At 40.7% G+C, this 14,352-nt stretch overlaps 1 protein-coding gene across 2 annotated transcripts in view; it reads left to right on the forward strand.

Moving 5' to 3' along the window:
• The window catches only part of FOXP2 (forkhead box P2), a 689,501-nt gene that overhangs the window by 621,518 nt on the left and 53,631 nt on the right, over positions 1 to 14,352 (forward strand). For both annotated transcript variants that reach the window (XM_081102058.1, XM_081102059.1), the window contains 2 exons: positions 530 to 727; positions 2,233 to 2,416. In XM_081102058.1, coding sequence (XP_080958184.1) covers positions 530 to 727; positions 2,233 to 2,416 — 382 coding nt within the window. The remainder of the gene's footprint in view (positions 1 to 529; positions 728 to 2,232; positions 2,417 to 14,352) is intronic.

Below are 14,352 nucleotides of genomic sequence, written 5' to 3' on the forward strand. Positions count from 1 at the left end.
ACAGAACTAATAAGTACATCACTGGACCCCTAAGTATATCTAGAGTGGACTTGATGTCATTGAGTTGCCTGGAGAAGCGACCACAGGCCAGTCGCTTCTATCTCTGTCTGACATTCTTCTGTACATCTACTGATGACATTTTCCCCAATCAGAACGGAACAACCCGATTCTCTATAGCTATGTATTTGGGTTGTACGAATGGTCGCGTATAACCTATATTTACATGCTACTGGGACTTCGGAGGTCAAAATTCAGGATATTCATTTGCTTCTGGCCCTTTAGAATACAGATTTTCTATACCCTTTTATTTAGGGCTTTTTGGATTCTGGATTGGAAAATTTCAGAGCTGCCTTGGGAAACCGTGCATGCAGAGGTCTGTCTCCTTAAATCCAAGGTCTATTTTTTTGTTGTTGTCCTTGGGAGGCAGATCTTAACGGACACTGCCGTGTGCCAGTCTAGGAGAGGGTAGGAGACTTGTAACACGCGAAACTTTTGCCTTTATTTATTGAAGTCAAAATGGTTTATTCAGCAACAACTACAAGAGTTTTACAAGAAACAGCAAGAGCAGTTACATCTTCAGCTTTTGCAGCAGCAGCAACAGCAGCAGCAGCAACAGCAGCAACAGCAGCAGCAACAACAGCAGCAACAACAGCAGCAACAACAGCAGCAGCAACAGCAGCAGCAGCAGCAGCAGCAACAGCAGCATCCTGGAAAGCAAGTGAAAGAGGTAGGGTCCGGCCCGCGCCTGGGTGCAGAAGCCTGTGAGGTTGGGACAGACGGACAGTGCAGCCGGGTGGGCGCAGATCTTCCTGTCACAAGGCTGTTGCTGTCCAAGATGCGCCCTCATGCATTTTCCCTGAGCTGACTAACAGGGACCGCAGCACGATCCTGCTGTCCTCTCTCCGTCGCTTGGAGCTTGAGGGTTCCAATCCAATGCTGCTGCCATCTAATGTTCACGAAGGAATCAGGGTGCAGAGAGCAAGCTGCGCGCTGAACAGAGTACCGATTCCCCGTGTTTACGGGGAATCTAAGTTGGTGAGGGCACCGTCTTTTCCTCAGGGCTGCCGCTCAGAGAACATGCATGCAAATCTGACCTATTGTTGGGGGCTGGGGGGTCTCGGGGAGAAACTGGTTGAGCACAGATTTCAAAGTCACAGGCCTCTGATTAATGAACTGCTACTGTAGGTTTGGAGTGGCGAGTAGAAAGTTCCAGTTTGATGTGCTCATAAATCAATTTGACAAGCCGGCTTCTCGGGCCTAGCTTGCACTTGTCAGCAAACTGCATCAACTATAAACATAATACAAACAAAACATGTTGAAGCAGTTAAATTGATCAGCAGGTATCAGAGCCGTTGTCTTCAAGCTGCCATTATGCAAACGTCCAGGAAACAGTTTTGACCTCCCGAGGCTTTGATTTTGTTTGGATTTGTGAATAGAATTTCAGACAGCCATCAACTACAGAATAGAAATTGCTCCCTTATTTCTCTGGAGGCTTTGGGCAATCCACATGACTTGCTCCATTATGCAGTCTGTTTTCCAGTGAGCGCATCAGAAGTTTCTTTCCCCCAAACTAAAAGGAAAGGCCTTCCGCAGCAGCTTGTCTGTCTCTGAAGTTTGACTTCCTTCCCGTACCCTCCCGAGTCCAAAGAACTAGGGTTCGTATTGTCATGCCTCACCAAGTTGGAAGTTATACTTTTCCTTCTAATAAGGGCACTTTTTTGGCCTTGAACATAATTCAGCCTTTAATATATTCCTACAAGAGAGGAGATGAAGGAAGAGAGAGAGCTCACAGGCCTATCCTGTGAAGGTTACATCCCAGTTCACTAATAGATCACTGGAGACCACATTCATGGACCTCTGCAGATCAAAGTTATTCCACTGGGGGGGAGAGGGGGAGAGGGTGTTGTTGAACTTGACTGTTTCTTTAAACTGTTATTCTTTTAGCTGAGGTAAATGTACTATCATCTGCAATAAGCCCATTATAAAAAAAAAAAAAAAAGTCTGAGCTTTTGTTATATATTTCTCTAGCCCTTGTCCCAGACTCTTAATGCAAATTCTTTGGTTCTCTGCTGCTGCTGCATAACATTTGAAAGAAAGGCAACTGAAAATCTAGGACTTGCATGCATTCTGCTGGTGAGAGCTCCCTGGGTAGTGAGAGGATGTGTGTTTCTCTGTGTGAGGCCTGTGCGCGACCATGTTCTGTGCTGTTGACGGGGCTGGGTGTCCTGGCAGCAGCAGCAGCAGCAGCAGCAGCAGCAGCAGCAGCAGTTGGCAGCCCAGCAGCTTGTCTTCCAGCAGCAGCTTCTCCAGATGCAACAGCTCCAGCAGCAGCAACATCTGCTCAGCCTTCAGCGTCAGGGACTCATCTCCATCCCACCTGGCCAGGCGGCGCTTCCTGTCCAATCGCTGCCTCAAGGTACCTGCACGACGTGTGCACTTCATTTCTAATGTGACCCTTCCTACCGGTTCATGGCCTGCCTACCGCACACCTTGAGAATTTTGTTTCTGTGGCCTTCAGGTTTATTATGAAAACATGGTTAATAAGATTGCATGTCACACTTTTTTTTTGTTTTTGAGACATAAAAATTTTCCTACACCCTGCCTTCGAGTGTTTTGTTAGATAGTAAATGTGCATTTATTAGTCATGTGGCAGAAAATTATAAGGGCAACAGAATTTAAGCACTGTTAAACAGACACTGAAAATCTGCAGAGAACTGTATTAGTGGTAAGGCTAACAATGCTCATTAACACGAATGAGCTGAGTTTTGTGGACAACCGATCAGAAAAAGAAGTTCCTAATCTTCATATTGAAACCTCCACATGTAAAAAAGAGGTTTTATGAATTTCTACAGAGCACATTCCTAGTTATGCTGTGTGGGATCCCCTCATGGGAAGAGACCGGTCCTATTTTCTCTAAAATAATATCACCTATGCGTATGTTGAACATGATAGCTTTTTTATTTTTCATTATAGCTTTAAAAAGCTGTCAGCTGTGTTCTTATTTGATTTCCTGGAAAGAAAACTGGAGGTGTGCTTTGATAATACAATAACACTATAATAAAATAATAGAATGCTAAACAATAATACAATTGTATATATTTATCATTTGACTCTTAACGTTGGGGAAATGGAAAGACTTCTAGGTAAATAAAAGAAAAATAATGGCAATAAAATGATTCCGTGCATGCTAAAATTCTCAATACAGGTAGTTAGGATCATATGTTGATAAATTGCATAAAGCATATTCTAATTTGCATTAGGATGTTGTTAGAACAAAGTTTAATCCCAATGAACTTTAGTTTGAGTTCATTATATTTGTTACATAGGAATCACATTGAAATAGTAATTGCTGTACATTTTTCTGACTTAATGATGCACTAAAGAAAATCAATAGCAATTAAATATACAAAAAGTACAATTAGGCAAATAAAATAGTTTTTAAAATGCACATAATCGTTGAATTGCCACATTAAATTAAAAGTAGTGTGGTAAATATTTTTACTTATCAAATTGTTGTCATTTTGGATTATTTTTCCTAGAATTCCCTCATTCACTTGATTCAGATACTCTAATTCACCTGATCCTCTAATTTACACCTAGAAAATCAAGAAAGTTTAAATAGTGACAGAAAAGCAAGGCAATAAGCCCACTTTCTGTGTCACTCCAAAGAGAATTAGAATAAATCGTGGTGTCACCTTAGCAATGAGTGTTCTATTAACAAATCATTCTTTAGGAAAATAAATACAATTTGAGGACAAATGAAGAAATAAGGTTAAAAAAACGAAAGACTTATAAATTAATTCAGTGTAAATACGGATACCTTTGGTAGAAAACTACATTAATACAGAAGCAAAAGAAATAATTTTATTGATTGATTTTTTTCAGTAAAATAAAATCTGTTTTTAGGATCTAAAATCTATGCAAATCTCCTCAGTAGAGAAGCATAATCTATCATGATTTTGACTAAAACCATTCAAACAGGCATCACAAGAAACTTTAAAACAGATGTTCATAGAAACAAAATGTAATTTATTTGAAATATATTTGTGAAATATGTTTCCAAAATAAGCACACAAAAATACCTTTCTGAACAAATAAATGTATTATCACACAACCATTCTAATAGTTTTCAAATGAAAATTTTCTCTTATTTCTGAGCTTTCTTTTGATAGAATTCTCTTGTTCCCTTTTATTTTATTGCTACGCTTCACAAGATAGCTGAGAGATAAGACACACAGGATAGAGACCATTGAGGAAAAGGAAGTAAATCTGAAAACGCATCTGGGGTTTGAGCAGAAAATTTATATGTTAAACAAACAAGATGAAAATCATTTTCATGTTTTTCAGTGTTTAGATGAGTAAGTGTGAAAAGTTTTACTGTGGAGAACCATCAGCCAAACACAGCCAGACTGTCAGATAAGCCAGTTACAATAAGAAGAAGAAGAAAAAAATTCTTCAGAGTGCTGTGCCAGAATCCCAAAATTAGAGTGTGGGAAAGTAAAGAAATATTTGTTAGATAATGTAAGCCCTGAATCATTTCTGCCTTAGATACTGGGTATTTCACATAAAAAAAAAATTTAATTTTTTTCATTTATAGTTTCCCAGTTCACTTTGCATCAGGCTTTGGATGGTTGACTGATTAGCCACAGATAAGAGCCATATGAAAACTGCGTAGGATTAATATTCAGTGATAATGTTCTCAGTGCATTCTTGAAAATATGCCATATTTGAAGTATTTATCCCCATGATTTAATTCAACTTCCTTGGGCTGCTTTTTTTTTTAATATATTTTATTGATTTTTTACAGAGAGGAAGGGAGAGAGGTAGTTAGAAACATCGATGAGAGAGAAACATAGATCAGCTGCCTCCTGCACAACTCCTACTGGGGATGTGCCCGCAACCCAGGTACATGCCCTTGACCAGAATCGAACCTGGGACCTTTCAGTCCGCAGGCCGACGCTCTATCCACTGAGCCAAACTGGTTTCGGCTCTTGGGCTGCTTTTAAAGTTAAAACTTTTTTCAACTCTATTAAATATATGTATATGAGAATCAGGTAATTTTGATAAAAGCAGGAGATATACTCACATTTTTATTTATATTGTAAAGTAATGAAATGTATTCTACCATTTCAGTAAATTATTTTAAATATGAAGCATTTAAAGTAATCATGAATATTACTATAATATTGAATTTTAATGTAAAATAGGCAGTTAGATTATCTCTATGTGTATAGAGTGACTGTAGATATACAGAAAGCAAATAAAAAATGATGGATTTGTAAATCAATCTCAAATAAAAGACTGAATATAAAGCTATTTATTACATACATAGTATAGTTTAAATACTAACTAGTAATTATTTATAAACACATATTCATTGTCTACAGGTTAGAAAATAGGAAATTATTGTGCATGTACTTTAAATTTTGATAAAAGATAAAAGTCAGTGTATCCCAATACACAGTATATTTACTGGTTTACTATGATTACAAGGACTAAAATATATGTGGTAACAACTCCATTTCATTCTAATGTTTTAGATATTTTTGAACTTATAAAAGTTATTTAAAACATATTTTCATTACCAATCTGAAAGACCAAACAGGGAGTACTGGCTATGGAGCTGGTACAATTTTGAACTAACACTTTATGGAACTAGAATAGCTTGGAATCAGAGAACTGTCAAATAATAAAGAAAATTAAGATTGTTTGAAATAATATATACTAATAAAAGGGTAATATGCTAATTAGACCGGGAGACCGGACATCTTCCGAAAGTCTGACTTTCTTCCGGACAAAGCTATGGTGGTGGGGGCCAAGGAAGAGGCAGTTAGGGGTGATCAGGCCAGCAGGGGAGGGCAGTTGGTGGCCATCAGGCCGGCAGGGGAGCGGTTAGGTGGAGATCAAGCCAGTAAGCAGCAAGTGGCTAGGGGCCAGTGGTCCCGGATTGTAAGTGGGATGTCCAACAGTCAGACATCCCCCAAGGGGTGTCAGATTGGAGAGGGTGCAGGCCAGGCTGAGGGACACCACCCCCCCACCCCTGTGCATGAATTTTGTGCACTGGTCTCTAGTCCTATATAATAAAAGGCTAATATGCAAATCAACCAAACGGCAGAACAACCAGTCACTATGTTGTACAATGACCACCAGGAGGAAGATGCTCAATGTAGGAGCTGCCCCCTAGTGGTCAGTGTGCTCCCACAGGAGGAGGGCCGCTCAGCCAGAAGCCGGGCTCATGGCTGGTGAGTACAACAGCGGTGGCAGGAGCCTCTCCCGCTGTAGCATTAAGGATGTTGGACTGCCATCAGTCGGATGTCCCCTGAGGGCTCCTGGACTGTGCGAGGGCACAGGCCGGGCTGAGGGATCCCCCTCCCCTCAAGTGCACAAATTTCGTGCACCGGGCTTCTAGTCTATAATAATGTCATTTATGCTGAAATAGGAAAGTGCTGAAGTTTATCTTTGGTATGAGTATTTAGTCAAAATCAATTATTTGGCTTTGACTTCATTCTCTGCATATGGAAATTTAAATAGCCAAATGCCTACTTCAACACCATTCTGGCATCCTTGATTTTTTTGGTTAATCTGTGATCATGTGCTTACATAGCTCACCAATGCATAATCCGTGTAAAGCACCAGTAATATGAAAAAGTATAACATGGTTATCATCATAGGATTCCCTTTCAAATACAAGTAAGTTTCTATTTGTAATTTGGAGGGAAAATAATATGTTGGGGGGGGGGGGCAGTTATATGCTAAAACTCCATCAGTGAGCAGTACATTTATTATTGCAGGCATAAAACTTATCTAAGTTACCTGTGAATACTAATATTATGTATATCTTACATATATTATGAAATACATTGGAAAATATTAAAGTGTGTTGAGTTAGTTTTTGAGAAAACGTAAAAATGATAGAAAGATGAAGATTAAATGATATCATTAATCTAATTGTTATAGAATTATTTAATGAGCTAGCATACATAATTTCATTTAGGCTGCAAGACTTGAAAAAAAACTTCTGTTTGTCAATTCTTTATGTCTTGTAGGAAGACTAAAGAGTGGAATGTCAGCTTTGCCACATTAAAATATTTGGGTGATGAAAACTGAGAAATTATTGTTTTGTAATATAATATCAAACTTTAAAAATGCAGCCTATAAAAAATTGTAATATTAAAATCATAGAAGTAATTTTTAAAATATCAAATATATTCCTATATCCCAGAAGTTCCTGTTTTTGTTACTATATTTGCCTTTGGTCTCAGTTTCAGCCAAATAGTGACTTTTATTCCCTATAATTCAACATTTGGACAAAATGTGTGTTTGATGCACCCTTCATTAAACATATATTTTAAAGATGGGCATTGTACCTACAGGCTATAGTATCCCCTAGTCAAATATAAAAAAATAATGTGTTAGGTTTGGCACATTACATATGAACAAATAGTTCTCTGAAAGGTAGCCTAGAGGTTGGAATATTCATGGCCTCTGGAGAGGAGAACTGAGGACCCAGAGGTCAGGGCTGGTGAAGAAATCTAATTTTGAAATATACACTTTTTTGTGATTTAATTATTTCGGTCATGTGTGGACACTTGTTTTTCAAAATATAAAATGTAATATGAAAATAAAATTATGTGATACTGTTTCAGTCATTCAAATTACAAAATATAAAATTGGCTCAATAAAATATATGGATGGTATAAATACTTCTTCCAAAATTTGTTTTTATTACTTCTAATTGTAAGTAACCTTAGAAAATAAGCAGAGTACCAGTAACTAAGTGAATCAAAAATTTACAGTAGACTGACTTTTTATCATAGTGCATTAAATGTTTTAAGTTAATATTGAAAACTAGTTACTGGACAGAAAATAAAAGAACATTGAATGTGAAAGAACAACTACTTTAATTTTTACCAATAAGTAACACCATTGAAACTTTTAAACCTTGTGTGCCCCAAGGATGTATAATCTAGATATAAATTATGGCATCTTAATTAATTCTTAGCACAGTGCTTGGCACCTAGTTGTTACTCTACAAACTCTGATTCCAAGATTAAACAATTATTATATAACTAGAGGCCCAGTGCATGAAATTCGGGCATGGGTGTGGTCCCTATGCTTGGTCAGCGATCAAAGCATGAGCGTCTGGTGTGGAAGGGCAGGTGCCAGCTGACCTCTGGGCCTGGCCAGCACCTGGGCCCCCGGGCTCCTGCGCACACACACCCCCCCCGCCCCCCGCCTGAGTCCGGGCACCAGAGTCCCCATGCGGAGATGTGGTGAGCACAGCCAGCTCCTTCACTATCCCATGGGCAGCCCAGCCGGGCCCTGCATTCCCAATGGCTGTGGCCCAGCTCACCTGGAAGATGCTGTGTGGGTGCAGGGTGGGCTCCTGTGGGCACTCGGCACCTGAGCTCAAGGGCGTCCCTGGTGCACGAGCCTGGCGCCCTGGGGGAGGGTAGCAGAGGAAGCGAGAGTGAGCTTGGCAGACACCCCGCATTCTCACTGCACCTCCGTTCTGTCACCCCCGCCCCTGGGTAGCCGGCGAAGGGTTGCAGCACAATGTTGATGCCCGCCATGTTCCACCCCAACCCTTGGTGGTCAGCGCACGTCATAGTGAGCAGTTGAACTCCCAGTCGAGGGAACAATTTGCATATTAGGCTTTTATTATATAGGATTGCTTTATATGTCACTTATTTAGAAATTTATTTCTTGATTAATTCAACTCCTGGAAAAAACGAACTTGTACTGCTTATTTGTAGTACTGGCAGTGAACGAGAACAAGCCCAAGTTATCATAAAAAAAAGTAGAATAGGGTTTCTGAATTTCGTGCAGTTATGAAATTTTTAAGTTACATAACTATACAACTTTTTACCACTAGTATGTATACATCCCTGAAATAAGTTATTAAAGAAACTTGAATAATCTTCACTAAGATTTTAAGTTTATTATTTTATGATGGTCTAGTCCAGTGATTCCCAAATTATGTTTCCAGTACACTAGTGTTCTGGTCCAGTGCACAACTCTAAGTAATATTCATTGAAGTTGCACTCGCTTTCTTTCAGTGAAGAAAACAGATAAAAATACCTGCCAACACAAAACTTACATTTCAGTGTAGAAGAAAGCCAATAAATAAATTAAGTAAGACAGACAGTGGTAAGTGCTGAGTAGGAAGGAATTTAAGTAAGGACAGGAAAACATAAAGCAGCAGTAGGAGATGAGAGGAGTTGAACCTGTAGACCCGGTGGCCACTGAAGACGTCCTGGGAAGGGGATATTTGAATAATGACCTAAAACTGTGAGGGAACTCTGCATGTATTAGCTTAGCTTTTCTGTGTCTCATTGTCCTCATCTCTAAAAGGGGGGTAATAATAATAATTAATAATAGTGAAAACAACAAAAACCATAGTGTTTTGGGGTATTCGATTAATTACCATGTATGAAGCACTTCGAAAAGTGACTGGCATGTCTGAAGCATCTGTAAAATAAGAGACAAAAAATCTAGTTGAAGTCAGGGGGGGCTGTATAAGCAGAAGCTTAGCTTTGAACTTGTAAGCTTTAAGATATTTGCTAAGGTTATAAATAGGCAGCCTGCAATCTGAGGTAGGGGCCTGGGATGGAGATCACTTAATGAATCCTATGCCTATGACTGGTATTTAATACTAGAATAAATGAGCTCAATGGAATTTTTTTTTTTTATTTTCCTCAAATATATTTGTAAGATACTGAGTTTAAAAAAAGAGACTCAAGTGTTCTTTGTTCCTAGACATCTCAGAACTGTTTTCCATGCTCACGTGAGTCAGGACACTCCTGAGTGTCTAGAACACAGGGACCACAGACCAGACCTCCCAGACTGACAGCATTTGGAAGAGCACTGTTCCAGAGAACACAGTGTGGGGGATGCTGAGCTTGTAGGTTACTGCCAGAAAAACAGCTTAAATTATTTTTTGCAAATCATCAAAACTTTAAAACTCACACACTTTCAAAATTGTACAAAATTGAATAGTTGTTCCATTTTCATAGACAAGAGCCAAGCAACTTGTAGATGGGACGACTTTGTCTCATGAACAATGTGATAGTTTACTTATAAAAATTTTCCTCTCAATTTATTTGTACTGTGGAATCATCTGTGGGGCTTCAAAACTACTGATTCCTTGGTCCTACCACTAGAAATTGTGATTTAATTGGGAAGTTTTAAAATATCCCCAAGTGATTCTAATATGCTGATACTTTTGGGAACCACTCCTGCTAACAGGAATCTCTTTTTGTTATGATCTGTTCTCTGCTCCGGATCTATAATATTTAAAAACAATTTCCTCTTTTTTTAAATTAAGAATCATTATTTGGATACTGAATGGTTCTTTATTCATCAACTGTTGATGTGCTTGGTATTTGTTGCCATATCATGCTTATCCCATTAATTTTCAATACAAATGACTAGTATAATGGAAATCTGCTTTTAAAAGTAAGTGGATACTTAGGTTAACTAAATTATTAATAAAATCCCAAAACAAAATTATTAATAACATCATTCACTAATATATAGTCTCTAAAAATACCCAAGAGTCCTTTAGCCAAGATTATGAAATTTTATTAGCCACTTAATTTGTTAGAATCGGCTAGTAGCATTTATAATTCACTAGACATTGGCCTTAGAGAGGAGCAATGCTCATAAATAGTGTGCCCTTTAAGAGCCACAGAACCTCCATGTGGAAACCAAGATGTCTTCAAGAACTGTATGAATCTGATAAAATCAATGATATCAACAGCTAATTATTGGGCACATCCCAGGCACTGTTCTAGGCACTGGGGATATACTGGTAAAATAAGAAATTTCTATACAGCCTAAATTGTAATGGAAGGAGAATGATGATATGTTTATAAAAGTAATATAGTTTCAGAGTCTGATAAACCTTTAAAAAAATCAGGTAGGATAAGGTCATAGAGAATGATAGAAAACAGGGTGGAGAGCAGCAGCGGTTGAGTGTGTGGTAAACCTCTGAGGGGAGGTGATGCTTGAACCATCTAAGTGAAGGGAGGGAGAAAGCCCTGGACCATCTGCAACCAGAGTGGCCCAGGCTGTGGGAACAGCCAGAGCAGTAGCTGGTAAGGTAGCAGGTGAGACCTTTGAGTAGCAGCAGAAGTATAACAGCGTGAAATGCAGAGAAAGAGATGAGGTCAGAGAGGCAGGCAAGAGCCAGGTGATAAATGCCAGCACCTCATAAGCCATCGTCAGGTGGTGTTTTTCTAAGTGTTCCGGAAAGCCTGGGAAGTGCTATGGCCCAATTTACATTTAAAGAGATAAATTTGGACTGATATATGAAGAGTAAATTATACGAAGGCAAAGTAAAAGCAGGAAGACAGGAAGCTACCGCAGTGGTCCAGGCAATGGCTGATGGTGAAGCAGAGAGGTGGCAAGTGAGATAGTGGGAGTTTTGATGCCGAAGTGATGTAGATGCTATCCCACAAAAGGAGTTGCTAATGGAGTTTGACCTTTAGGACATCTAATACATAGAGGCAGGTAATCAAAAAGTTACAATCAGAAGAGTTTTATAATCCATGGTTGAAGCTAGAATTAAAGCTAGAATTAATGCTCGTTGTATATAAATTCTTTTCTATGTAATAGAAATACTTCATTAAGCCATTCTTTTTTATAGAAGAAAACTGGTATTTTTTTAACAACTTTGGAAATCTGAATTACCCTATTTTTTCTTTACTCTTTCAATCATAAGAATCCAGAATCACCAAAATAATAACTTTCAGTAAAACTTATAGTGGTGGGCATAAACAATATAAGATTGTCACTGTATGAGTAATTTAACCAGAAGTTATGGTTGGAGCGGTGAGAATTCTTCTGTTATTTTGGTCTACTTACCACTATGACTAGATCGATGATTCTTCCACCTGCAGGGGGAGGAGTGAGAGGACTAACTCTCCTCTCCATCCTATTCTGTTATCTTTCTCCACTCTCCCCTGCTTTTTCTATCCCACTCATGCCCACATACCTCTTGGTCACTCAGCATCACTGTATCATCTGATATGCATGCTTTTTGGGTCATGGGAGAGGGGAAGTGGTTTGATTAGCACTTTCATTTTTCTATTAGATATTGTAGATAAACACAGTAAAAAAAAACAACAACAAAGATTTAGGAGCCACAGGTTTAAATTCTGTCCAATAATTCTGAGCTTCATGATTTAGGGCAACATATTTCATTGACACGAACCTCTACCTCCTCATCTGTAAAATGTAAAAATTTCAAACTTTAAATGATGTTAATTGTGATTATGAATGTAAAACACTGGAATACAGTTGATACTCAATAAACAATAGCAATTATAACAACTACATTTTCCCATAAGTTTTCATATATCCTAACTAATAAAAGAGAAACATGGTAATTAGTGTACGACCACTACCCTTCCCATTGGCTAATCAGGGAGATATGCAAATTAACTGCCAGCCAAGATGTTGGCCGGCAGCCAGGCAGCTTAAAGCGAACATGAGGCCTGCTTGCTTCAGTGACAGAGGACTCCAACGTTCCCCGCCTGCTGCTGCAGGCCTCTGAGCTGCAACTCTAAGCAACTATGTTACAAATATAGAAGCTAAACAAAAACCCAGAAACCTGCTTTAGTCTGTGGGGCTTCAGCCAGCAGGATCGCAACATTGTTTCAAATACAGAAGGTAAACAAAGGCCAGAAACCTGCTTTCAGCAGCGGAGGCCTAAGAGTTGGAGCCAAGCCTCAAAGCTAAAGCTGGCCCAGAATAAAAAAAAAAGAAAAAAAAGGAGCGGTTGGGAGCTTCAGTCACCTGCCAGCCTGAAAAAAGCCCTCAGCCCCAGACTGGCCAGGCACCCCAGTGGGGACCCCCACCCTGAAGGGTGTGTGACCAGCTGCAAATAGTCATCATCCCCTCACCCAGGCTGGCCAGGCACCCCAGTGGGGACCCCCACCCTGATCCAGGACACCCTTCAGGGCAAACCAGCCGGCCCCCACCCATGCACCAGGCCTCTATCCTATATAGTAAAAGGGTAATATGCTTCCCAGCACCGTGATCAATGGAGCCAAGAGGCCTCCTAGCACCAGGATCAGTGTGACAGGGGGCAGCGCCCAAACACCCTGATTGCCCTGCGGCTCTGTGTGTGAGAGGGGGCGGGGCCACAACCTCCCTATCGGCCCTGCTATGTTCGTGACAGGGGAAGGCGCTCTAACCCCCTGATCAGCCCTGCTCTGTGCCTGATAGGGGGAGCTCCCCAATCCCATGATCGCCCTGCTGCTCTGTGTGTGACAGGGTGCGGTGCCCCAACCCCCTGATCGGCCCTGCTCTGTGTGTGACGGGGTAGAGCCATAACCTCCCCATCGGCCCTGCCCTGAGTGTGACAGTGGTGGCGCCCCAACCCCCTGATCGGCCCTGCTCTGTGGGTGATAGAGGGTGGAGCCCCAACCCCCTGATCCGCCCTGCTCTGTGTGTGACAGGGGCGGTGCCTCAACTCCCCTATTGGCCCTACTCTGTGAGTGACAGGGGGGAGCTCCCCAAACCCCTGATGGGCCCTGCTCTGTGAGTGACAGGGGGTGGCGCTGCAACCTCCCCATCGACCCTGCCTTGAGTATGACGGGGCGGTGCCCCAACCCCCCAATCGGCCCTACCCTGAGCGTGACTGAGGGTGGCATCGCAACCTCCCGATCCGCCCTGCTCTGTGCATGACAGGGGGCAGCGCCCCAACTCCCCAATCGGCCCTGCTCTGAGCCCAACCAGGGGCTGCACCTAGGGATTAGGCCTGCCCTCTGCCACCCGGGAGCAGGCCTAAGCCAGCAGGTCGTTATCTCCCGAGGGGTCCCAGACTGCGAGAGGGCACAGGCCGGGCTGAGGGGACCCCCCCCCCACCCTCCCGAGTGCACAAATTTTTGTGCACCGAGCCTCTAGTTTAATATAATATTTTAAGAGCAAAGACATTCGTGTCAGGCTACCTTATACTGCATATACAATTTGTGGCTTTGTATATATTTTTGAACCTTGCTTCTACTTTGTTTCCTCATCCATAATTGGTTAAAATAAAAAATATTAGGGTAAAGGAAGTTAAATATATGGTGACGGAAGGAGATTTGACTTTGGATGGTAAACACACAATGAAATATACACATGATGTATCATACAACTGTACACTTGAAACCTATATAATATTGATAAACAAAGTCACTCCAATAAATTTAATGAAATGTTTGAAAAAATATCAACTATTTGGATTGTAGTGATGTTTAAAGAGCATCTCTATATATAAACGCCTAAGTGACAGGACGACCAGACGACCGGATGACTGGACAGTAGTTATGACATGCACTGACCACCAGGGCGCAGACACTC

Source organism: Myotis nattereri (assembly GCF_964212035.1).
Source record: "Myotis nattereri genome assembly, chromosome: 11".
NCBI lineage: Eukaryota > Metazoa > Chordata > Mammalia > Chiroptera > Vespertilionidae > Myotis > Myotis nattereri.